The 24682-nt window shown below is 45.2% G+C and overlaps 1 protein-coding gene across 2 annotated transcripts in view; it reads right to left on the bottom strand.

The window, feature by feature from the left end:
- Positions 1-24682, bottom strand: part of lrig1 (leucine-rich repeats and immunoglobulin-like domains 1) — a 36572-nt gene that overhangs the window by 3354 nt on the left and 8536 nt on the right. For both annotated transcript variants that reach the window (XM_040002880.1, XM_040002881.1), the window contains exons 2-16: positions 21151-21222; positions 20312-20386; positions 11959-12096; positions 11592-11735; positions 10505-10648; positions 9914-10057; positions 8122-8265; positions 5909-5989; positions 4253-4324; positions 3999-4070; positions 3709-3872; positions 3069-3419; positions 2091-2372; positions 366-800; positions 93-227 (exon numbers count right to left, since the gene is read on the bottom strand). In XM_040002880.1, the coding sequence (XP_039858814.1) occupies positions 93-227; positions 366-800; positions 2091-2372; positions 3069-3419; positions 3709-3872; positions 3999-4070; positions 4253-4324; positions 5909-5989; positions 8122-8265; positions 9914-10057; positions 10505-10648; positions 11592-11735; positions 11959-12096; positions 20312-20386; positions 21151-21222 (2453 nt within the window). The remainder of the gene's footprint in view (positions 1-92; positions 228-365; positions 801-2090; positions 2373-3068; positions 3420-3708; positions 3873-3998; positions 4071-4252; positions 4325-5908; positions 5990-8121; positions 8266-9913; positions 10058-10504; positions 10649-11591; positions 11736-11958; positions 12097-20311; positions 20387-21150; positions 21223-24682) is intronic.

Genomic DNA, 24682 nt, shown 5'->3' with positions numbered 1-24682 from the left:
GTCTCATCATTACATAACCCACCAGGGGACGTGGGAGAAACTGCCGGGGAGAGCGCAAACATTTGGAAGCAGAGAGCGAACTTTAGCGGTACCTGTGGTGTCTACAACGTGTCCGTTGGGCTGAGGGCCACCGCCGGTCTCCACACGGATGCACATGTCCTGCCGCTCGGACAGAGTCCCCTGGGAGGAGAGGTAGCTGGATACATCTGGGTGAACGATCGTCTCATCTGGGAGAGAGAAAAGAGGCAGACATCAGAGCCAGAACTGTGGGCTGCATGAAGTTTTAATGGTTTCTTCATTTTTAGATTAAATGTGTTTTTAACTTACAAATTAAAAAAAACAAAAAGAAGTCATTCTGAGCTCACCTGTGTTGGTCACGCTGCACTCCTCGCTCTTCTTCCTCGTCTGATAGATGATACACACCCACACCAGCGATGTCACCACAATACTCGTAACCACAGCGATGACGATGATCCCTATAGTAACGGTGCTCGGGCCTGTCGGCGTGGCGCAAGCGTTCCTGCGCTCAGTCACCACCAGCTGGCTGTGGGCGCGCTCTGTGCCCAGAGTGTTGGACATGAGGCAGGTGTAGCGCCCGGCGTCCTTCAGCAAGGCTGAGCCGATGACAAGCAGCTGGTTTCCCGGCGTGAAGTGGTGTCTGTCGGAGGGGCGCAGCGGTTGGTCGTTGTGCAGCCAGGTGATGCGCGGGGGCGGGCTGCCGAGAGCTTTGCACTGCAGCGCCACCGTCTCCCCGACAGTAATGCTGCGGTCCTCCAGGTCCTGAGCCAGGTGGGGCGTTTCTGTGGAAAAGTGGGATGATGAGTTTCCTCATAAAAAGAGGCCAAGGATTTCTATAACTACGGTTTTGGTGGTTCTACAGTTTTCTTTAGCACCTTTCTGTTCACTGTATTGATGACAGACTACCGGATTGTGGCGATTCAGCTGGACAGCCTGAGCACAAACGGACATGTCCAGCCACTGAAAGCCTATCCGTCTTCTAAGACTGATATTTATTACTCAAACACAATGCTGATAAAGTCCGAAGTTTCCTGAAACTTAAAAGCTTTTTGATTGGAGCACAAACATTTCCTCTGGGGCAGGATCCTCTTCAGAGGACCTGTCTGTTTCCTTGCCAGCTTCACATTTCAGTGAATGAAGCACACTGGACTGAGCGATGGTGTGCGTGTTAAGGGTGGCCTCTCCTCTCAGAGTGAGCACTTCCCTTCACAGTGGGATGTACACAGATTAAGACATCTCACTTAACCCACTTCAGTTGTGTTCTCGTCTATCAATATTTTCGTCCTCCTTCTCCCCGTTTCTCTTTCTGCCCTCCCTCTTATTTTCTCTAAATCCCTCTTAACTACCTCCTCCCCCTACATATGCGCACTCACACTCCACCGCTGCAGTTCTTCTTTGGCTCCCATTTTTCTTCCCCCACCACTTTCTTTCAGTTAGGGGCCCCTTGACTACACACTACCCCTCCTTCTCCGTCACTTAAACTCAAACATTAGAAATTCAGAGTGGTTCTACGGTATCTTGTTTCAGTATTTTGTAGTGCTTTGTAGATTAAAACTTGACAACATGCAAATGTTATGCTAAAGCAGTGTTTTAAATGTTTGCGGGTATGTTACAGATTAATTTAAAAGGTCAATTAAAAATGTATAAGTAAAAATATATCCCATCTGTATACAACAGTGGGTTGTTTTGCTCAGTTCAAAGACAAAGGACAATGATGATCTATGTGCTGAGATGGTTATAAGAGAGAAGCTCTGTTCTGTTTAACAGTGTAAAACAGCCAATAAACTGGGAGCACTGAGGCCTGCAGTGAAGCAGCCATGACTGTCCCTCACAGAGAGAGTGTGTGTGTGTGTGTGTGTGTGTGTGTGTGTGTGTGTGTGTGTGTGTGTGTGTGTGTGTGTGTGTGGTGGTGTAAATGCCTAACAAACTCCCCTCTGTGATCCCTCTCGATCCCCTCCTTTGACCCCTAACTGTGACCTCTGACCCCTGACCTGCAGCAAGGCCACAGCTGGCGAGAAAGCAAAATATAAAGATTCTCATTCTGCTTCAGACTGACCAAACCCAGCTCTTACCCAGTACGGTGAGGGTGGCGTTAGCAGAGACGGTGCCAGCTGTGTTTTTGGCAGTGCAGCTGTACACGCCCATGTCCACCGGCTTGACGTCCGTGATGAAGAAAACGTCGTCGTCGGGCATGACGTGCATCCGGCGGTCGCGGGCGGCGGGGAAATCCGTGCCGCCGTCCTTCTGCCAGGCGATCTGAGGTGCCGGGTGACCCTCTGCAGCACACTCCAGCCTGGCGGTGTGGCCAGTTCGGATGGTGCTGTCCCTGGGAGTCTTGATGAAGGATGGAAGAACTACGGATGGAAAAATTCCTTCAGTATTAGCAGATCAAAACAATATGACCTTTATATATTGTAGGAAGGTTGACAATCCACTTCATAGTTTGAGTAATTTCCTCATTTACAAACATATAGGCAGTCTACCCGAGCAGGATGTAGAACTGCAACAGCCGTTGTAAAGGATTACAGAGCTGCTCATTCATTTTCCCAGCTGCTGCTGACATTCAAATCAAGAAACTTTCAGTTAGAAAAGCAGGAAACCTTTATTTATACATGAGTAAGCCAAAGCAACAACCAGGTAAATAACTGCCAAAATGGTAAATTCAGTTTGACAGGATCTGCTGTGAGCGAGCACTTGGCTACAGCAAGGGTTAAGAAGAAGCCTGAGGTCTGATGGAGGCTTTTTCACACTGCTTTTCTGCAGTTGGACAGTATTTATTCAGAGTTTGGTTCCCTGCCAGAGCGCAGAATAGATCAAGCCTGTCAGCGATGACATGCAGCTAAATCAATTTGTTCCAAATATCAGCCTAGAGGAGAGGACGCTCAAGAGAGTGAGAGAGAGGAAGGGGACTTTATTGTAGCGAAAGACAAACTCACTGTGGGCCCTGTAATTTTGAAATTCAGTTGAATAATATAAACAGCTGAAACAATTCGTCTGTTTTAATAAATGAATAAAAGTGACCCAAAGAAGCTATTAACAAGGTAACATACCGTTGACGATGAGTCTGGCCTTGCTCGAGTAGGTGGAGCCAAAGTGGTTGGTGATGATGCACTGGTAACGACCCTCGTGGGCAAAAGTGACGCGGCGCAGGTGGAGAATCGTAGTGTACTCCATCACGCCTCCTCCTCCCGGCAGATCTGGTGTCGCGGCCTGGTGGTGAGCACGCACGTGGGCGTAGTTCTCCATCTCAGTGTTACGAAGGAGCTCCTGGTCCTTGCGCCAGGCAAAGGTCATGGGGGAGGAGCTGCTGCTGGCAGCTGTACAGGTGAGACGAACGTCACTGCCGAGGACCGTCATTGTGGTTTCCGGCTGTACGGTGATCTGAGGCTTGGGGAGGTCGTCTAAAAAAAAAGGCAGCGGGTGAAATAAAGTGTGTTTAAAAAGCGTGAGGATATTATCACAAGCGTTGCTCAGCAGGTGTCTGAATGTAAAAAGGGAAAATAAAAACTGACATCATGTTGCTGGAGAGTTTATCGCAGAACTAAACAAAAACACTACCCAAATACATGCAAATGTGTCAATAACAGGACAGCGGAGCCCATGTATGTGGCCCATCTGTGCCTTGAATGCCTCCTACTCATCACAAAGCAATGACACAGCCATGTAACCAGAGAACACACACACACTCACCACACACAAAGCTGCTGGGCGGAACCTCAAAGACGCTCTTTCCCTTCAGACTTTCCGGGTGGGCGCAGGTGGCATTGATACCGACCTGCAAACCACGTGCCACCAACCAGTCGGGCAACCAGTGGAGCTGGCAGTCACACAGCAAGCTGTTGCTTTGAATGAGACTGGAGGAGAGGGAAAAGACAAGCATATGTCACGTGCACTGTACCCTTTTCTGTATTTGTGAGTGTGTTGCTGCAGGCAGGTTCTGTAAGCACACTCGGAACCAGAAAGATCCGTGTTAAACTCACAGGTTTTTGAGGTTCCTCATCTTAGTGAAGGCGTCGGGCTGAATGGAGCGAATAGCGTTCTCCCCCAAGTTCCTGTTGAAATATTAAATACTGTTTCATCAAGTGTGAACAGATTAGTGTTACCCACACCGATATCATTCTCTTTCACCACGACGCTAGCAGCCTCCCCCTGCCAACTACTTTTACAAAACCCACACCCCCTTACACTCCACCCCCTCTTTCCCCTCTTCCGCTCTCTCTCCTGGGATACTCACAGGTGTTCCAGGGTATCCAAGCCAGAGAAGGCCTTCTTGGCCACGGATTTGATCTTGTTTCCAAACAGAGTCCTGCCGTTTCCAAACACGAGGGGTGTCAATAGATGAAGAAGGGGGGAGAGGAAGAGGGAGGAGGGAACATTTTGGGGGAAGGGGATGAGAAGAGAGAACAAAACAGAGAGAGAAGCACAATTAGCCAGTTTGAATCTGATAAGATTGACGGGGGGGTATTGGAAACCTGAACTGTGTGGAGATTAGCCAAGAGGAAGGGTAAAGGGGATTGAACAGGGTTGTGGAGGTGGGCGGAGGCACCTGGGCTCTGTGCTGCTCTTCAAAGACCACTTTTATCTTTATTAGAATCTAAAAGCCCCCCCCCCCCTGCGAACAGGACATACGTGTAATCATTTCAGTGTCTGTCAAGCCCAAAGTCTAGCTGCTCTGATTTGGGGTCTTAATCCCCTTCCTTCATCCCGCCACTGCCACCACCTCATACCCGTTGTAGCCTTTGGATCGCAGGAAGAGGAGACACGGCTGGCTGGCTCACAAAGAAGAGCCCAGTGTTCAAACTCGTCCACATGTACACACAAACAAATGGCAGCCTTGTCACACAGATAACGGTATAATTTTTTGTTTTTGAAGGAATTCAATGAAGCTGTCACATGCACTTGTAGCTGAATCAAATCCAAAAATCATCTTTTGAACTGTAAGATCCACTTCCATCCCATGTGGCTGCATTCCCACGCTGCTTTTTAAAAACAGTTTTAAAATGGGAACTCTGTGTTTGTAATGGACACTTTGATGTAAGATTCTCTCTCTTGTTTTTCCCATGGCTCGCTTTGCCAGCGTTGGGATGCATCAGGCAGCTTCCGACAACGCCGTGACAAAAGGGGGCAGGGTCAGAGGGCGGGGCTCATGAGGCGTTTGATGTTTGATGACTGAATGCGGCCCTCAATTTCACCCTCTCTCAGCTCTTAACAACAGAGACTGGGAATGAGGGGATGAGAGGGAGTGCAGCTATGGAGGAGAAATAGTCCTTCGCCTATTGGGGAGCGAACCCCTGCCAGCTCAAAGAAAAGCCCTTTCTCTCCCCTCTTTCTCTCATTCTTTCTTTCAGCGGTGCTCACACTGGGAACCATCTTGGCTGGACATCATCTTTTCATCCTGTGGGTTGATGATTGCTGCTCATTGCCAGAAACTTCACGCCTCTGTAACTTCTAAGCTTACTAACTTTTGATATTGAACTTTATACAAGGCGTTTGAAAGCACCGATGAGTAATTAAAAACATGACTCATGTTTCCAGCCATTATCAGCACAGAGAACCCAGTTTGCCCATAAAGCTTACAATCAAATCACAAGATGAACACTAGAATGAACTGAAGAGAAAGTGGCCTCTATAGGATGAGGAGGAAAAAAACTAATAAACTAAATAAAGAGGGGACCTTTAAATTGTTGCTCAGTGTGAGCATGTTTTTTTCAAAGTAAAGTGTGGGGTCGTGATAGTGTCTCAAAGTTCTAAACAAACTTAAACTGGAGTGGCTTTGGGATGCAAGAAAAGGAGGCGGCTCCCTTCGCTTTCTCTATTTTTGTTTTCTGAAGAGAGCAGAGAGACAGTGGCAGGCCAGGGCTGAGGGATGAAAAGGAGGGGAGACACTCACAGCTTGACGAGGCTGTCCAATCCAGAGAAGGCCCCGTTGGTGTCCTCTATTGTGCCTGAGATGTCGTTATGGTCCAGCTCCCTGTGGAGAATGAGAGAAAAGAGGAGGATAAGAACGGCGGAAGGCGGTTGAGGAGAGGAACAGGGATTGGGCCTGGCAGCGCTGAAGCGCTTCACAGCCCTGGCAGAAGCTGCTCTTGGAAGTCACGGGTTACCCCCTTCGCCCCCGCTGCACCTGGCTTAAAGAGCCCCTCTCCCGCTCTGCTCTGCCAACCAAGCACATTCTTTCCTTAGAGGGGTGGAGAAGGAGTGTGCGTGTGAATACGTGTGCATGTGCGCTGGTGTGTTGAGGCAAACCCCAGTGCAGGGAAACATGTATAATTCATGATGGCATAGAGGGACTGGCAAGAACACAATGCCAGAAGCCAGACAGTTCGGACTGCAAGTCCGATGCTGGCAGGTACGGCGCAGCCAAGAGTGCCGACGGGGTTAGCAGCCAAGCTTGGTCATGGCCAGACAAAGACAGAAGAGATTGAGTGAACGAAAGTTGGGGGTTTCCGAACACTTGCTGAATGCTTCTGCTTGAGAGCTACCTCTTTCAGTGAAGTCATAGCTGCAGAGGGGCCACCGCTCCGCCCTGCTGCATGGTGATCAAAAAGAACAAGCGGCAGAGTCTGAGAACTTCTCCAAGCCATTAAAAAGAAAAAAAAGAAAGAAAAAAAAAGACTTTCCTCAAACTTGAGAAAGGGCCTTCGGGGTTAATGGTCAGCCCCACCCCTCCGCCCCCACCACAATAGCCACCTCCACATCTCCTCCCATTTGCTTTCCAAGCATCTCTTATCCCCTTTTGGTTCTTTTCACTTTGCGCTGACGACTGTGTCTGTTTGACTGGACTGGAGCTGCCAATTTCCTACTCTTTCTGGCTGGGTGGATGTTAAAGGCTATTGCCTTGTTAAAGCAAGGGCAGCGGCGGGGGCTGCAGAGTAGAGGAGCGAGCGAGCGAGAGAGAGTGAGGGAGAGATGGGGGCACGGAGAGGGGGGCCCCGATGAGCCAACGACCCCCGTGGCCGAATTAGAGGGCAGGCTGGCTTGTTTGGAGCTTTCACACCCCGTTTCAGGCTCCAGCCCCATGCCAGCGCAACCAGCCACTCCGGCCCAATTAAAGCTCCCCCGGCTCCTTTTCAGGGCCCAGCCTATGCACGTCCTCCCCACTGCTGATTAGATTAGGCCTGCCTCAAAGACACCGAGCAGAAGGAGTACAAGAGAGGAGGAAAAAATTCCAAAATTAAGACAGAGATTATATGTATTGTGGGATATCGTTAGGAGATGACAGAACACACTTAGAATAACAGAGGGGAAGAAATGGGCATTAAGAGGGCTTTGAAAGTGTGCAGCCAAATGAAACAAAGCGGTTAATTAAAGACAAGAAAGAAAAACATGAGAAGGGCTGAGATATGGCAGTGAAAGCTCCCTGTTCCACCCTCTGTAAGCTAGTTATCTGGCATCCAGCGTGCCAGCAGAGGGAGAAGCCTTATGTGCCTTGGCTTCTGACCCTGCTGTCAGAGAGCCTTTCTAGCAAGCTCTGGTATTACTCTCCTCTCTGGCTCTCTTGTGAACAGCTCAGCCAAGAAGACCTTGGTTAGGGACCAAGACCCCCAAGTCTTTCTGCTGGATTTATCCACCGGCTTTCTCCCTGTGGTTCTCCCCTTTTCTTTCTTTGGGCTTTTTGTGCACATGGTGGATCAGGGAAAGGAAAAAAAAATCCTCTGTCTTCATTCATGGCTTCAAAAAAGCCAGGAAGGATCTCAAGGGAGCCGAGTGACACAGAACCCTTTTAGATCCAAGATTGCTGGGTGTTTGGAGACAAAACAAACGCCCCAGACAAAACTGAAGAAACAAAGTGAAAAAAGGCACTAAAAAAGTAAGAAGTTGCTACAGAAACCATGACAATAGACACCTTGTAAAAGACATGAATACAAATGACAGTAAACCCTCACTGAAAGCCAACAGCTCCCTCTTTCCTATGTCAAATGACGGGACTTCATGAGACTAACTATCAAATGTCACCCAGGCAAAAACCAAAATTAAGCATCTCAATTTTCACTGCTCCCAAGTGGCACGTGTTAACCTTATGGTCAGCAGGGGCATAATGAGTGAGTTAGGGGTCTGTTTGGGGCTTGGTAATGGTGGTTGGGGGTGGGCTGGTGTACTTACAGGATGCGTAAAGCCTTGAGGCCTCTGAAGGCTCCCTCGTTGATGTGGCTGATAGAGTTGTGGCCCAGCCGGAGGGTGTGGAGATCCCCGAGCACTGCCAGACTCCCTTCATCCAGACGAGTTAAGTTGTTGTAAGACAAATTCCTGGAGAGAGAAAGAAATAGAGACAGAAGAAGAGGAGAGAGGCAGACACAGAGAGAAAGTGAGGAAAAAAACAGAACAGACAGAGAGAAATATTCTGTGTGAGGTCTGGAAGGTTGGCAGACCACTGAGACCGCTCGCGACATCATTATACTTCAGTTTCAAAGCCCATTCGATGACCATTTGCCAGTTTATGATGCGTTTTTCCATTGTACGGTTTTCCACACCGCATGATGTTAACGGAGAATGGATTTAGCAGAAGTCAGAGCTTAAATGAGCTTCGCATCGTCTGACAGGAAAGAAAAGAAATTCTGGGTTGGGACTCAGCATGTCTACAACCTCCGTTTATAAGACTACTTAAGCGTGTGGTAAACCCCAGGGGAATAAACTGCTACTCGTGTCCTGGAACCCTCAAAATGTTACTCATATTCACATCCAGCCTCTAAATCTTTTCTTTTTTATTAAAAGGCCTGAGGAACATACTAATGGGGTGTCGACACTGCGTGGGTTTCCAAGGGATTTCCCCTGTTTTAGGAATTCAGAGAGATGGTTTACTTGCAATCTTAAAAAGAAAAGAAAAAAAAAGAAAAGAAATGAAACTACAGCTCGAAGAGACTTCTAAGAATGTTTCTTCTTTTCGTGGTTTTTATGGCAAATCCTGATTACCACTGATACTAAATCTTACAACGGTATCTTTCAAACAATGCTCAAAGGCAGTATTGTGCATTTTATTGCCCTCTCTGTCTGTCTCAGGTTTGCTTGACTAGTCATGTGTGCAGAGATTCTCCCTGATGACCAGTTCAGCCCGGCGAATCGGGAATGCAATAACAAGGCTTCTCATAAAGACGAGTCACTCACTTCTATCAGCCGTGAGGGTCATCAAAACGCAGATAATAAAATCATATAACTGGTGGAAAGGTGCGGTGCTGGGAGAAACGTGTGCCGGGAGCGTACAGGAAGCGGCGCTGAGATACGCAGAGCAAACTAGCGCGATCACCATCTACCACTTTATCCATTCTGACTGTTACACATAAACAAACATAGGCGCCACAGATAGCCCCGGCTACCTCGTAGTTAGCAACGCCTCAGCTGAGCGAAGCACTTTAAAGCGGCATTACGACAGTCGTGTCAACAGTGCAGGAAAGACTCTCAGATAATAACTCGGCAGACAAAGGCAGTGAAGGTGATCCTTCAGTGTAATTACCACAACATCCAGCGGAGGATTTACACGCCGGTTTGCCGCAGGTTTACACACGGAGCACAAAAACTCATGTCGAAGCGCTCGAGTGCTGTTGAGCCCAGCTCTAATTATGGGATAAACAGGCTTAATCCTGAGAATAGTGTAAGCGTACTGAGTGTTAAAACAAAATGTCGTTTAACCCTGAAAGGGAGATGGTGATGATGATATGGGTGGCAGGTCAAAAGAGTTGGGTTCTCGAGGCTTTAAGAATCCACATTTAGTGTTAGTGGAAACTTTAAGAGCTAGCATTTAAACCTTTATTTTAAAAAATGCAAACTGCACTGATATATACGCTTTTTGTCGTTACCAAGCTGAGTTTTTCGGATATTTAACCACTCTCCGGTGAAACGTTTTAGCGGTACATCTGGCAAGAGAGTGTGCGTTCGGGCTAATTTGAATGCTGGTACTTACAGCTCCCTTAGCTTCTGGCAGAACTTCCACCCATCAGGATTGATGCGTGCTATGGAGTTGTTACTGAGGAACAGCTGCTGCAGGGAAGTCAGTCCGTAAAGCGAGCCACTGTTCACCTCCGTCAGACTGTTGTAGTCCAGGTGCCTGCATGACACAGAGATACTGCAGTGAGAATCTGTTGATCTCACAACATTTCACCACATTACTGTGACATAAATTACAATGCAATTTGTGAGCATTACTCTGTTATTTTGCGTGTAATTTAAGTGATTATGTAAAAGTTCTGGGTGGAGGGGGAAAAAGTGTAATTGTGAGAAAGTTCCAGTAAGGGTACAAAAAGATCTTTTTTAGTCAGTGAGTATTCCTGTAATGGCAGTAAATGAGTGCAAATAGGATTAGCCAATCAGATAGTGCTCGCTCCAAACTAACTGCAGCACCCAAATTCTTTAAATTAGATTTTTTTTTTCCAACTATTCGGATTTGTCCTCTGCTGTGCAGGAGAACTTGTGAAAGTAAAACAAAACCAGTCGGATAATAGTTTTAAATAAATGATTCTCTTTGGTATTATTAAAGGTCATGTTTAGTACGTACAGGACTTTCATCTTAGCCAGGTCAAAGAAGGCTCCGTCAGTCAGTTTGCTGATGCTGTTCCTTTGTAGTTTGAGCACCTCCAGGCTGGATAAACCCTGGAAGGTTAGACCCTCCACTTGGCGTATACGGTTCCTGTTCAGCTCACTGAAAGGTGGTAGGACAAAACAGATGACTGTAAACAGAAGACCATTTTAAAGAGAAGCAGCAGAAAAAACATCTTCCCCTTGTTTTGCCCTTATTCAGCAAAGGCATTTATCAAGCATTGGTGGTGGTATGGGGCCAGGGTTGTACACTACATGTGTTATTACCCCTTGAATTAAGACAGAGTGAGATGATTAAAAACTTTACTCATTTTCTCTTTGTATAAAAAGCCTGAGGTGCCTGTGGATGTAACAATGAATCTGTACAGCCGCTGTGTGCGTGTGTGTGTGTGCGTGTGCGTGTGTGTAGGCTGTAAAAGCCTTCAGCTTTTTCAAAGATAAACATTCACAAAGCTTCTTTTGTGTCTCATGTGCATCACCTCTAGCATGTGGTGATACAGTGTCACTGGGGCCCCATGTCCAACAAAAGGCACCTGGGGAAACTACTGGAGCCACAATGGAGAGAGACTCCCATTACGCGAGTCCCTTTGCTCTCCAGAATGGAGGCGTTGAGCTACAAATGGGTCTACCTCACCGTTATGCTAGAGGGAAGTTTGACGAAGATAAAGGAGCATGGTGTGGGGACTAAACTAACCACTTTGGGGGATATGGAAGAAGGCAATAAATCACCAATAATATGGCTCTGGTGTTTACCTAGTCAGGTCTTATCCATCCCTAGTGGTACAGCTCACACTAACAGCACTCTAAATGTTAAACACACACACAGCTCAATCAGCAGACACTAGAAGCTCCTTCTCAGGGAAAAGGCTCATCTCTGTGTAGTTTCCAAACACTACAATTGGGAAAGGCGCTGGGTTTTCAGCCTAAATATGATATGACAACAGCGTAATGTTTTTGCAGGGTGAACTGTTTTGACAGATCAAAGCTCAAGCTTGTCAGCACACTAGCCTACATTGTTAAAACTGATCAAATCCAGTGGCACTCACAGCTGGGTGAGCCTCGGGAGCTGGAAGGCTTTCACGGGGATCTGGCTGATGCGGTTTCGGCTCAGTCTTAGAACCTGTAGGGTTTCGCCCAAATGGTCCAGAGCTCCGAGCTCCAACACATTGATCTTGTTGTTACTGAGGTACCTGAACAAAGGGAAGCCACAGTGAGGTTTGTTAGAAATCTTATATTTGGAAAACATGTTATTTTGCATGTGCATGTCGATTAACATCACTTAATATTAGTTACAGAACTAAAGTTTCCTCATATAATAAATAACATATTTATCTTTAATAATTTATTTAATTTTGCTTTAATTAAATAGCTGGTGCATGACGGGCCACAGGAATCCTCCGAGATGCTACTTACAGATCTCGGATATGGAGGCCTGCAGGGAAGCACTGTCCTCGCAGCTCAGTAATGTCATTATTGCTCAGGTCCAGGGTTTCCACGGAAAGCAGCTCCCCAGTCCGCCTGCCATCAATACTGCGAATCTTATTATGATGTCTGAAAAATAAAGAACACAAACAGAAGACATAAGGTGTGGTCCTCACTGTTACCTAAACTTTGTGTACTCTTCCCATCAGGGAAGCCACTCCAATCCCACTGGCTTCTGTAAGCCCATTCAGGAAGAGAGAGTGAGAGAATGAGAACACACAGAACAAAGTGGTCTTCATCCACCACAAAATGTAGTACTTTAAGTGCTTCCAAACAGAGGCTGGTCTTCTTTAAACAACTCCCAAGGACAAAAAAACAGCCACAAAATCTGTCAGATGGATGGGGCCTCAGTGATGAACCAGAGCCACTTGAAGGAAAATCTTGGTATGTTGTGAAATGGGGAGAGGAGTTACTTTAAAGGTCCTAATGAACCCAGGGAGTTTACACACAAGGAAACCTCGATCTCTGCCGAGCTTTGTCAGTGGGTGCTAGCCTGGTTTAGCCAGAAGCCTGAGAGGAGACTGAATTTCCTCTCAGGCTGTCCTGTTTAGAGCTCTTGTTCAGAAATGAGGGTGACTCTCTTTACCCTATTCTGACCTCCTCCACATCTGTGCTCTTTATTTTGTGGAGCAGACGTGTTCCACACAGAGAGGTTGAGAAAGACAGTGATATAATAAAGAGTGAGATAGACTGATGGAGTGTGATATTTGACATTTATCCGTGTTGCAACCAAAGTGGTGTGTGTGTGTGTGTGTGTCTGGAGACTGAAGGCCTGTGTAATCTGAGTGTACATGAAAGCTTTTGCTGGATGACACGTTTGACACATGACTAGGTGCTAACTAGGGTCAGGGGATCCATTTAGTACCACATCCATTGCCCAACGATTAAATTTTGTTTTTACAAAACTAAAACAAAACATTTAAAAAGATAGGAAACACGACAGAGTAACACAAAAAGGCAGAGCAATAAGCAAACTGCCACTTCATCATCTGACATGTACCACTCAAGGGAAATCTTTGCTACATGACGGAGGCTTTTTTTTTTTTAGCTTTCACAAGCAATGTGTTTGACATCACCTTGTAAGGCAAAACCATTTGATGCTTCTAACTGGTTAATCACAACTTCCCAAGAGCCTTTTTCCAGCAAATGACACCAACTTCTTTTTTCTCTTGAATTTAAACAAAGCTGTCTGGAGTGCCACAAAACTACAGTTCCTCTCATGGCTCCAAAAGTAGTCCTGCTGCATCATAATGCTAATCGCTGAACGTCTATCATGAAATTAATATAGCTGGAAGCTAATTCCCCTCCTTCATTTTCTATTACTCACTCAGGTACTGTCTGTAAAGCTGCATCTCTCCTAATTCCAGTCACAGTACTGGATGTTGGTGCTTTTTGGAGCATCTTAATGTAATTCTCTGGTAGACGATGTAACCTGTTGTAAGGTACAGGGTTCATACGCCTTTTTCAGGGTCAAATTCAAGCACCCGTATGAACCCTGAAGGTACAGCGATAGGCAGCACGGATATAGGTCTGAAAAATGAAGCCAATCGTCTGATCGGGGAGGGGGCAAGACTTTCCCGATAAGTTGTTAGGCTAAGTCACTCATTCCAGGAAATAATGAATGAAATATTAAGTTAGAATGGCCACAATTAAACAAAACGGTTTTTCAGAAAGGAGCACATCTTATGTATGGTTTCAAAACAGCAAACTAGCAATGAAAAACAACAACAACAACAACAAAACCCCACTTAAGGCTTCACACTAGCTGACAGTAGCTGATAGCTTAGCATTGCACCTTCTGGTCTAAAATAGGGTTCTTTCACATCACATTCTTCATAATGCTAAGGTTAATCGTTCAAAAATCCACAGTGGCTTTTAAACACAGTCTATGATCCAAACCTAAGAGTACTGTCACGTGGCCTGCCTCACTCAGATTTACTGTAGATCCTTTCCAAATCTGATAATACACACTATCACCATGTCGAACCAATTCGGTTAATAAAAGGTCACGGTCTTCTTGGAAGTTAGGCAGCTTATTACTTATCAAACATCAGGGACAGAGAGATTTTAACCAAATCACGTGCAGCATCTTTAAATCAATTCACTTGACCTTTTAAGAGTTTGATAGTGTTATATTTAAAAGGGCAGTGCGTGTGTGTGCTTCACAGAAAGTGTGAGGTGGCAGGTGCTCTACCAGTCAAACTCATCAAAACAAGGTCAATCCCTCCTCTTTTTCTAGCCTGCAGCCAGCAGATGAACACACACACACACACAGTCATTTATTGGTGTATGGGATGTAGGAGGGTTCAAACCACAGTGGCCCACCTGAATAAACAGTGGCAGAAATGGTTAAGGATGAGCACACATGCGCAAACACACAACACAAATAACAAACGCACACATGGGCCAGAGCAACAGACAGTGGCAACAGTGAGCAATAAGAGCAAGAAAGGGATGGAAAGAAAGAAGGAAGGAAGCAAAGGGGTGAGGAGAAAATGAGGGGGGATTATGGGGTGAGGCGAGGTCAACAGCTGGTGACCTTCGCTGTGGAAAAACAGATCAGTCTCAAACTGGTGGGAGAGGCTGAACCCCCCCCCCCCCCAGTTCTTCCTCCACCGCTCCAATCAAACTTTCCCCTCCCACAGCCAGAGCCCAGCTGCACCGTGTGAGAGACGGATAAAGCCTCGGCGCTCATCGTGTTTGAAGTCTGCACATACAATAGTAGTGATCATGAAAACTGATTATCATACGGCTAGTGACATTTCTGATAAAGAGGAGCTCGGTTCACCCGTGCTCCCTTTGATGTCCGGGAGTTCCTTATTCGCTTTGATTCCACTTAATTCCAAATTTCATTACCCTGCCCCATCGACCATCTGATTATCATGAGCCCGGCTCATTTTGACACGTCTTTTGATGTATGGAAAGTGCATTTGTTGGGGGGGATACACTAGCGTGCCCATTCTCCTGTTTCCAGTGCCATCTCTGAAGTCGATTGTTTGGCCCGTCTCTTTCCATTTGAAGTCCACTGTCAGGACAAAGGGAGAATTATTTGAAAATCAGATCATCCAGTGGGCCATACATATTCTATCCCAAGCTGTGTTAAAGAGCCCCTCTGAAGCAGGCGATGAGCACAATAGGAAAGTTTGTGCTGCTCTGCTGTCGCTTTGACACTCTGATTTTAAAACATTTACTTGCTTCTGTTTTGCTTGTCATCCTGCTGTGGCTTTCTGGGAGCCTGCAGGACATCAGCAGGCTCGCCAACTGTATTGTGGAACTGTGGGTGCCTGGCATATGGCCTTTGGATGATTTAACAGAAAGTTTGACATGCTCAGATGACTTAATAGTAATTCATGTCTTTTATGTGATGATTGATGGACATCTAATCAAATTGAAAGTAACCACAAGTTTCGACCACCCCGCCATGCTTGTCTGTACCCGATCAAAAAGTGCAGCAAAAAACAGAGCTCGCAGACATGTACGAAAAGGATGAAAGCACCAAAGGGAGAGTGCTACAAGAGGCACAAAAAAGGCCAAAAATTTGAGTCTGAGTCATTTCTCAATCAAACAAAACATTGAGAACAAAAGCAACTCACCTGCCCACTCGTCTCTTTTTAGCATTCCTATTATTTCCGTAGAAGCCAGGCTGATGTACTTGTTTTTCATTTTGTATATTGCACACCCACATGAATCAGTCAGCAGTTTCGTTCTTCACCTTCCAGTGAAGGTGAATAATGAATGTACAAAAAAAAAAACCCCACAAGTGTTCATTTTTGCAATTATTGCTCTTCATTTGGCAGAAATTTATAATGCCAAAAATCCTAGGAGCTAGGGCTGGGCGATATGACCCAAAATTCATATCTCGATATTTTTTAGCTGGATGGCGATATACGACATATATCTCGATATTTTTTTTAAAGCCATAAGGTAAGAACAAAAAGAGAGTTCTTAGTCAAAGCTGTGTCCCAGATGTCACACAGGCACTTATTAACATACAGCGTAGATGTACATGAAGAAATTACTCAAAAATAAATTATCAGCTTTTATTAAATAATAATTCTCCATAAATAAAAGAAAGCAATGTTGTTTTTGTGCATAACAAAAAGCTCACAATTGTGCAGTCAAAATGTAAACTAAAAGACGATGAGCATAATAATAAAGACAGACAGATTTCACAGCTGCTCTATTCCCAAGTTCTACTGCGTGACTGACAGCCTTGAGTTTGAAATCCTCTTTGGCTACGTCCACACGTACACGGGTATTTTTGAAAACGGAGATTTTCCGTTTTTGTTTTAAAAAATAATCCCGTCCACACGTAAACGCAAAAATGAAGGAAAACGCTGCTAGGAACATGCCAAAGCAACAGGTGGCGATATATTCCTAACCGTGTAGAAATGTTGGCCAATCAGAAGTCTAGAAGCCTTGGTGGGAGATAGTAACCAAAGATGGCGCATTGAAGCAGAACCGAGTCCTATGTGTGGAGGGACAGTAACTGTGTGTGTATGTGTAAGCATTTAAACACTGTAGAGAGTAAAATTAACAGTAACAGTCTCCCCCATTGTAGAAATTCATTTCACCGAAACAATAACATGGCGCACAGTGTGACATCAAAAAAGGCGCACACCTTTGACGCTGCGTTTTCTCCGTTTTCCTCGTCCGCATGTAAATGCAAAAACTGAGTTTCGAAAATATCCACCCTGGCAGGCGTTTTTAAAAATCTCGGTTTTCAGTGACCCAAAACGCTGTTTACATGTGGACGAAAGGTGCAAACGCATAGAAAAATCTCCGTTTTCAAAAATACCCGGGTACGTGTGGACATAGCCTTTGTAACCATGTCTCTTAACAGGTGCCATTTATGGCCCTTATACACACACAATACGGTAATATTACGTTGAAGCACAGTACGTGCACTCAGCGAGGCTCCAGACTACGGTAGCCGTAATGCTCCGACAATCCATCAAGCGGTGCAGCTCCATAGCTTACCAAAGTCGTACTAAAACATTTTTTGACAGATTGCTGAGCGCCGTGTACCACATAAAATCGGTTCGCGGTCATCAAGCACAACCAGAATTCATACATAAGGCGCACTATCAATTTTTGAGAAAATGAAAGGATTTTAGGTCGTTAGCGCGGTTAGCTCGCTAACACGTTGACGCCGTCCAGCCCCACGCACGGGGCGATCCGCGGTAACTCGTTAATGGAGATTTGCCGTGTTCATCTTGTCGTTGCCTGCAGGTGAAGCTATGGGGGAGGGAAGTTGTGTTCAGTGAAGGAGAGGCGAGGCCGAGTAACGTTGCGTAGAGACAAAAGTGGACGAAAGAGAGGCAAACCTGCGGCTCCACAAGTATAATTATAACGTAACATATACTATATCGATATAAACGATATTGTCACATCTTATATCTCGTATGAAAATATATAGATATTTTTTTAAAAAAAAGATATATCGCCCAGCCCTACTAGGAGCTCACCATTTATTTCAGGTTCTGTGTCAAGACACCTTCTGGATAGATCCTTTTATTCATGACTGCATACCTTGTCTGCAACAAGTCATTCGATAGACTAGAAGACTCGGAGGGAGTCAGCCTGTCAGTCAGTAGCAACCACATATAAAATGCTCTTGGGCTTTTGGAGAGTTTACTGTTTGATGAGCGGCTGAAGACAGATTCTCTGTCCATTTGCTTCCCTGGGTGTTTGTATGTTTATGCAAGCCACTGTCTCACACAAACTTCTAGTCAGACTACATTCCGGACGATCTCCAACCAACAGCACGGGAACACCGCCCAGCAGCCCGAGCTGCTGCGTCTGCCAAGGTGCATGCGCGCGAACACACACACACACACACACACTGCAGAGGACTTAGTGGTTGGTGTGTTAAAGCACATTGGATTTACTTTTGGGAATGACACTGAACCCAAGATCACTTCTCACTTCCTTTTTCCCTTTCTTTTCTGCACCCTTCCTGCTGCCTCATCCACTACTTCTCCTTTAACCATTCCTCTTTCGACATATGATGGTGTCATCCTGCTCTGATACTACGATCTATTACTCCCTCACTGATTTCTCATCCTTCCTCCCCTGCCTACCCTCACCCATTTTACTGTAAGCTATGTGACTGACAGCTGCAGCTGCAAGTGCTTCGGTGGGCCTTCACTTCAGCTGCGTGGCTTAGTAAAAATCTGACCCTCCCACCAGCCTCCACTCCCATCAGCACTACTGGCCTTTCCCCTAGCAACAGGCTGCAAGTCAGACCCAAAAAAAGACACCCCAATCATTTGCAGGGCCTGCAACTGGACACAGTTTGTGCAAGTAAAGGTGAACTTGCTCCAGTCTGTTTTATATCAGAGGCAGAGTGAACATGAGACTGTGCTAAAACTTAAAGATACAGACCAAAAAAAAACCCCAAACAAACAAACAAACCATGACACACAATAACAGAAGGTCAAACTTCTGATACACGTCAACAGACATCTGTTAGAGTTGAATAATCAAACCACAGATGCTTCCCTTACCAACTGTCCACAGCTTACAGTAATATTCTGACCACATCAGTGCATCACGATAAATTCTGAGAAGCAGGCAGATGACACACAGGGAGAGGCGGACGTGTGACTCCCACAAAGATCCCCGCTGAATCTGATATGTCGATGACCAATGTAATAGGAACCAGCAGCTGTGTACTTTATTACCATGCAGCCCGCCTGGATGCCAGCAAAGTGTGAAAGAAAATACAGAGTGAAGCTAATGGTTAGCTCTCGACGATGGCCGATTAACTTGCTCGTTTCAGGCTGAGCGAGTTGTGAGAATGTTTGTGGATACCGCAATAACCACAACGCTGCCATATCCATTCACAGGCCAGCATCACTACCCACATTTATTTGCCTTGTTGACCCCAGTCGGAGGTGTCAGGAAGCAGTGCACTGCAGCTACATTTATATTTGCACAGTGAATTACGTAGTTCAGCTCGTTTTGTTGGTTCCATTACTGTTATTGTATACATATATATAATTTTTTAATTCACTAAAACACAAGCAATTTAGGACAATAATGGCATATTTTTCCTTGCTGTTATCGAACCCCTTTTGGCAAGCCCCGCCCCCGTACCCTGAGCTGAGGGGCTAGGCGCTGCATTCGTCACATGCTCTGCACATGTGTGGAGCATGTGCAGAGAGGCCACCGCTGCTCAGCACTCACGAGGAGAAACATCCTCAGAATATTGATTATTTCTATTTGTTAACAAACGTTCAGGGAAACTGTTGCACTTTGTGGCCATGTGACTAATCACTACCTTTGTTGAAGTTTACACCTGTTTTGTAAAAACCTTTGTCTCTTGCATTACGAGTTGCTTTAGGTAACATCCTGAGAAAACAAGGTGTCAGAACTCTTTATTTCCTTCAGTTACTTTGCATTGCATTAACTTTATCTTATTATGAACAACATTAAAAATAAAAAGATCACATATTTCTGTGGGCTTGCCTCATCACTGCTTTCGCCATCTTTTAGCAGCATGAATAAAGTTACCGAATTACCCCCACTTCATCAATTTCCTTCCATTGCGAAAAAAAAAAAAAAAAAAAAAGACACCGCTGAGCCCACGTTTGTGACAAACACAAGCGCACCCACGCCCTTTCCAAATGCGGCTGTAAATATGCAGCAAGATGCCAGCGCAGCCCCCCCCCCCCCACCACAATTTCACAACTGGGAGCAACGACTTAGAACTATATACGAGCTGACACTCCAAACAGCCAGCACCACTCACTGCAGACAAGCCCACATAGAAAGGTAAAAGGACTGGTCGCTCACTCCACCACATGCTAATCCGTGAAGACAGAAATTTGTACTGACACCAGCTAATTTAAATGCAGTCGAGTCACATTTGTGGCTACCTTCACATGAATTCAACATTACTTATGAGATGCAAAGGCCTATTCTTTCTCAACATATGTCAACAGACTATTTAAAAGCACGCCAGTGAAGCAACTGACCTAAGAATACAGTAACAGAAGCCCTCTGCAGACATGGGATACATAGGCATGGCTGGCTTCATCAATCTGTTAAAATTACTAAAAGAGCAATATTTGCTGTGCCCTTTCAGACGTGAGTGTGACCGCACTCTCTAACGTTTAACTCTCTTTGTTGTTGTCACTGTTTTTGAGTCTGGGCATGTGTGTGTGTTGCAGCTGTGAACACACAGGGGCACCTCACACATAGGCTACAAGGGAAAGGTCTCTCTTTTGGATACAGATCTTCTGGTGCCATGTTAATCAGTAAGTGTAGTAATACTCACAGGTAGAGGGACACAATCTTGGATGCAGCCTGTCCTAAATCTGGTATGGAGGTCAGCTCATTGTGGTCTAGCCGACTGAAAGTTACAAACACAGAGAGAAGAGGGTTAGAGAAGCAAACCGCTGATAAAGGAGCACCCTTGAAAATTGACTATATACAGACAGACAGACAGACAGACAGACAGACAGACACACAGACACACAGACAGATAGATAAATAGATATATGTGTGTGCACAGATATCTACACATATTTAGATATGGTTGTTATAACTCATTTCAGTCAAAGCACGTATAAATCAACATATAGGACTTTTCACGTCTGCTGCACAGCAAGTGGCAAGTCATCCTTTTAAAAACTGAAAATAACATGGGAGTAAAACAGATGTCCGGGAGCGTATGACTGGCCCGCTGGCCTGCCAAAGATGTCACCAGTGTGTGTATCACCAGTACGTTCCTGTATCTGTGTGTGTGTGCCTTGTGTACTGGCGCTGAGTGACACAAAACCAAGCCCTCTCCTCACCATATAAAATATTTACAAGGCCAGTGTTGGCCACAGTATCAGGTGGTGGGGGAAAGGGCTTAATATAGAAAACCACCACTTAATTCTCAATTGGACTTAGTTCAAGGGAACACATATGAGAATGCTGCTCGGAAGCGGCGCGGCAATGATGGGAGTTAGCCAGAATGAAGTAACTGATTTTTTTTTTTTTTTTTAAAAAAAACAGGTGACACTTCAGGTGACAATCCAACAGGGGCAAACACATTTACTGAAAAGGGTTTAGGAGATTTTAAGGAGACTGTCAGCAGAAACCATGAGTGCTCTGCGGGTGACTACTTACAGCTCTCTCAAGTTGGGAAGGTTGGCAAAGGCTTCAGGACTGATGGAAGTCAGTTTGTTGTAGCCAAGATTTCTGAAAACAAACAAAAAGTTGCTCATTACAAGACAGGAAACAACAATTATTTGAAATACCTGCAGGGCAATGGTGTTTCACATCTTTTATTGCTTTTGTCCTTGGCATTTTTCAGCACTTTAAATAAGGATCCTGATCAATAGCAGCAATTATGTTTCCCATTTGACAAACATCCTCATCTGTCTGCATTAAGTATGCCTGAAAACACTGCAGTACATAAATTTACGCCAGCCTTCAAGGAGGGCCCGAATCGATACCATCGATACAGAGCGTCTCTCTCCTGGCTCACTTTCCAAACATTACCCACAGGCCATTCATCTGCAGCAGTCAATTTGCACTTTCAGCTAACGGTGTATTTAATAGCTGGCACTTGACTTGTACAGAAGCTTATTAGTGAGCGATTTGTCCAGTGATACAGCCTTACTGCGGTTAAGAGTGCAGGTAAAAAAAAACACAGCTAACACACCTTTGCTTTTTCACCGAGATTCCCACGCCGTATGAATCGAGTTTATCTCGCGTAGACAAGTGCTATCTGTGTCACACACTTGCCTCCTGCCTAGCTGGCATGTTGCCTGCCTGTTGGCAGAGCAGGCCGCAGTGAGAGCGCTGTTTGTATTTGCGTGGTGGGGCTAGGCTAGGCGAGACAAAGGGAGCCCACAGCTCCGAGCCGCCTGCCTCCCGCCCCTCCATCCCTCTGTCCAGACGTGAGAGACGGCCCAGGAATGTTTCACAGGCCTGCCGAGAGATGGCTACTTGTTCCCAGAGTCTGGGGACACTTTTACCTGATGTAACGCATTCCTCATTCTGCTCTTGTCCCACAGTGGCCTTAAAAGCCCACAGACTGGACAGCGACATATATTTTTTTAAAAGATAAATTTGAAGCTAAACAAACACAAAAAACCTGCCATTTTCATACTTCATGCTCACAACACTTTCTCTTAAACAATTTATGCCCATCAGTCTCAATAGCCATCTCACTTGACAGATTTCCCTTTCTTGTCTTCTGTGCTCAATTGCAGATAATGACAGTCTTTTTCCCCATTTCTTTCTCTCAAAGTGTGTGTGTGAGACGAGATAATAGCAGAGCGTCTGTCTGCCCTCGGGGCTGACAGAGAGGTGTGTATGCATGTCTATGTCATGATCATTTACTGGGGCACCTCCCATTCAGGCCTAGATCGCTAAATTATTGTTCCCTGCAACAGGAGGAAATTACCTTGTTATGACGAAGCCAAAAAAACAACACACACACACAGAGTCCCCATTGATCGCCTTTGCCTAGAGGCAGGTATAATGAGCCAAAGATACACCCAACACCGACAGCATGAGAGGCAGTGCCGTCATCTGGACAAGCTATCAGTAGTTTCTAATCAACCTGCATTTGCTCCCTCTGGGCGATGTGCTGCGCAAACATAATGTGTCCTTCCACACCTTTGCTGATGATATTCAGAGCTACCTCCCTCTGAGGTTAGACTGTAAGGACTCTCTGCAGCCGTTATTCTCCTGTTTGTCTGACATTAAGACTTGGATGGCTCTTAACTTTCTACATCTAAATGAAAGTAAAACTGAAGTCATTGTGTTTGGGCTTCCTAAAGACCCCAACCTTTCCTTTGATTTTATGGGACCCCTAACTTCCGAATGTACTTCCTCCATTAAGAGCCTCGGTGTTACTTTTGACAGTGCTTTTAAATTTGATAAACAAATCAGCTCCGTAGTCAAGGGATCTTTTTTATCATCTACGGATTTTAGCTAAAGTCAAGTCCTACCTGTGCAGGAACGATCTAGAAAGGGTGGTCCATGCTTTTATTACTTCACGGCTGGACTACTGTAACTCCCTTTATGCTGGTTTAGATCGTTCCTGTCTGCATCGCCTCCAACTGGTGCAGAACGCTGCTGCTCGCATGCTGACCGGTTCCAAAAAGAGAGACCACATCACTCTGGTCCTCTGCTCTCTCCACTGGCTCCCAGTTGCTTTTAGGATTGATTTTAAAATTTTACTGTTGGTTTTTAAGGTTCTTAACGGTACTGCACCTCCTTACCTGGCAGAGCTTCTTAGCATTTACCGCCCCAGGAGATCTTTGAGGTCAGCAGACCTGATGTTTTTAGATGTTCCCAGGTACAGACTAAAGACTAGGGGAGAGAGGGCTTTTGCTGTGGCTGCACCCAGACTGTGGAACAGTTTACCTCCTCACATCAGATTCTCCTCAAGCCTAGGAACTTTTAAAACTGCTCTTAAAACTCACCTCTTCTCATTGGCTTTTAGCAAGGTTTAACTTATTGTTTTAATTTATTGTTTTATCAGTGAGGTGTTTTATGTACTTGTGTTTTATTGTATTTTATATTTGTATTTTATTGTACAGCACTTTGGTCAGCCTCGGTTGTTTTTAAATGTGCTTTATAAATAAACTTGACTTGACTTGCATTTGGCACAAAATAGCAGAAGAAATTTCAGCAGTCCATGCTGCATAACAAGCAAGTAAAAGATTTATCCAAAAACGCCACAATCATGGAGCTTTGTGAATTTCTAACTTTCATATTTAATATTGAATTAAGCAGAGAAAATTGACTGCAGATATGATACTCAAGGTTTAAAATAAGGAGAAGGATAAAGCGGGATGAAGGAACAAAGTCGAGGTTGGGGGGTAAACCTGTCGGGTTGGTGCCAAAGGCCACAGCAGCAAACAGAACTGGCCTTTTATGTGTGTATATGCAAGCACGCCTGTGCCTTTTTTTCTCAGTCACCTATGGTATTTACACAACTCCGTCTTTTCCTTCCCACTTCATTGAGACAAATCTGTTTTCTTGCCTATCAGATGAGATAAGTTTCACAGTATTTTAACACCTACTGTAAAGGAGGCGATGGTGATGATAAGGGCTGGGTTCTCTCCCCCTCCAACCCCCATCGCCACCACACACACACACACACACACACACACACACACTCCCTCATATGGCAGGAAAGAAGGAGGGAATGTGACTCCAGCTTTAAGCATTGTTAATGCTTTCCAGAAAGTGACCTTGCACTCATGCAGTTTCTGAAAGAATTTGCTGCATCGGGTAAGAAAAATACAAGTCTTTGAGTTTTCGACTGCTCCGCGAGTGGAGAGATGCAGACGCCAACACTAACAGAAACAAACATGCTCAGAAGAAGAAGAAAAAAAAAAGAACTATCCAAATATCCTCTCAAATGCTAAACTGGGTTTAGCGTTCCATAAACCTCTGCAAGTTTATGCTGTATAGTTCAACCAGCTGGAAAACGAAGTGTAGCTGTGTTTTATTAAACATGGCAAACACTACTGCAATTTACCTTAAAAAAAAATTGAGAGTGGTTCAAACACTGCATTCCATTGTGTGGTACAACTACTTCATAATGGGCAGGACTGTTTGACATTAGTCAGCAGGATCACACTCAAAAGCACTCTCAGCCAGGTACTTAGCCAAAAAAAGTGTGGGAAAATCTAAA

This window comes from Simochromis diagramma, unplaced genomic scaffold (genome assembly GCF_900408965.1).
Source record: "Simochromis diagramma unplaced genomic scaffold, fSimDia1.1 OVJJ01000646.1, whole genome shotgun sequence".
Lineage (NCBI taxonomy): Eukaryota > Metazoa > Chordata > Actinopteri > Cichliformes > Cichlidae > Simochromis > Simochromis diagramma.
This window is presented reverse-complemented; position numbering and strand designations above follow the sequence as displayed.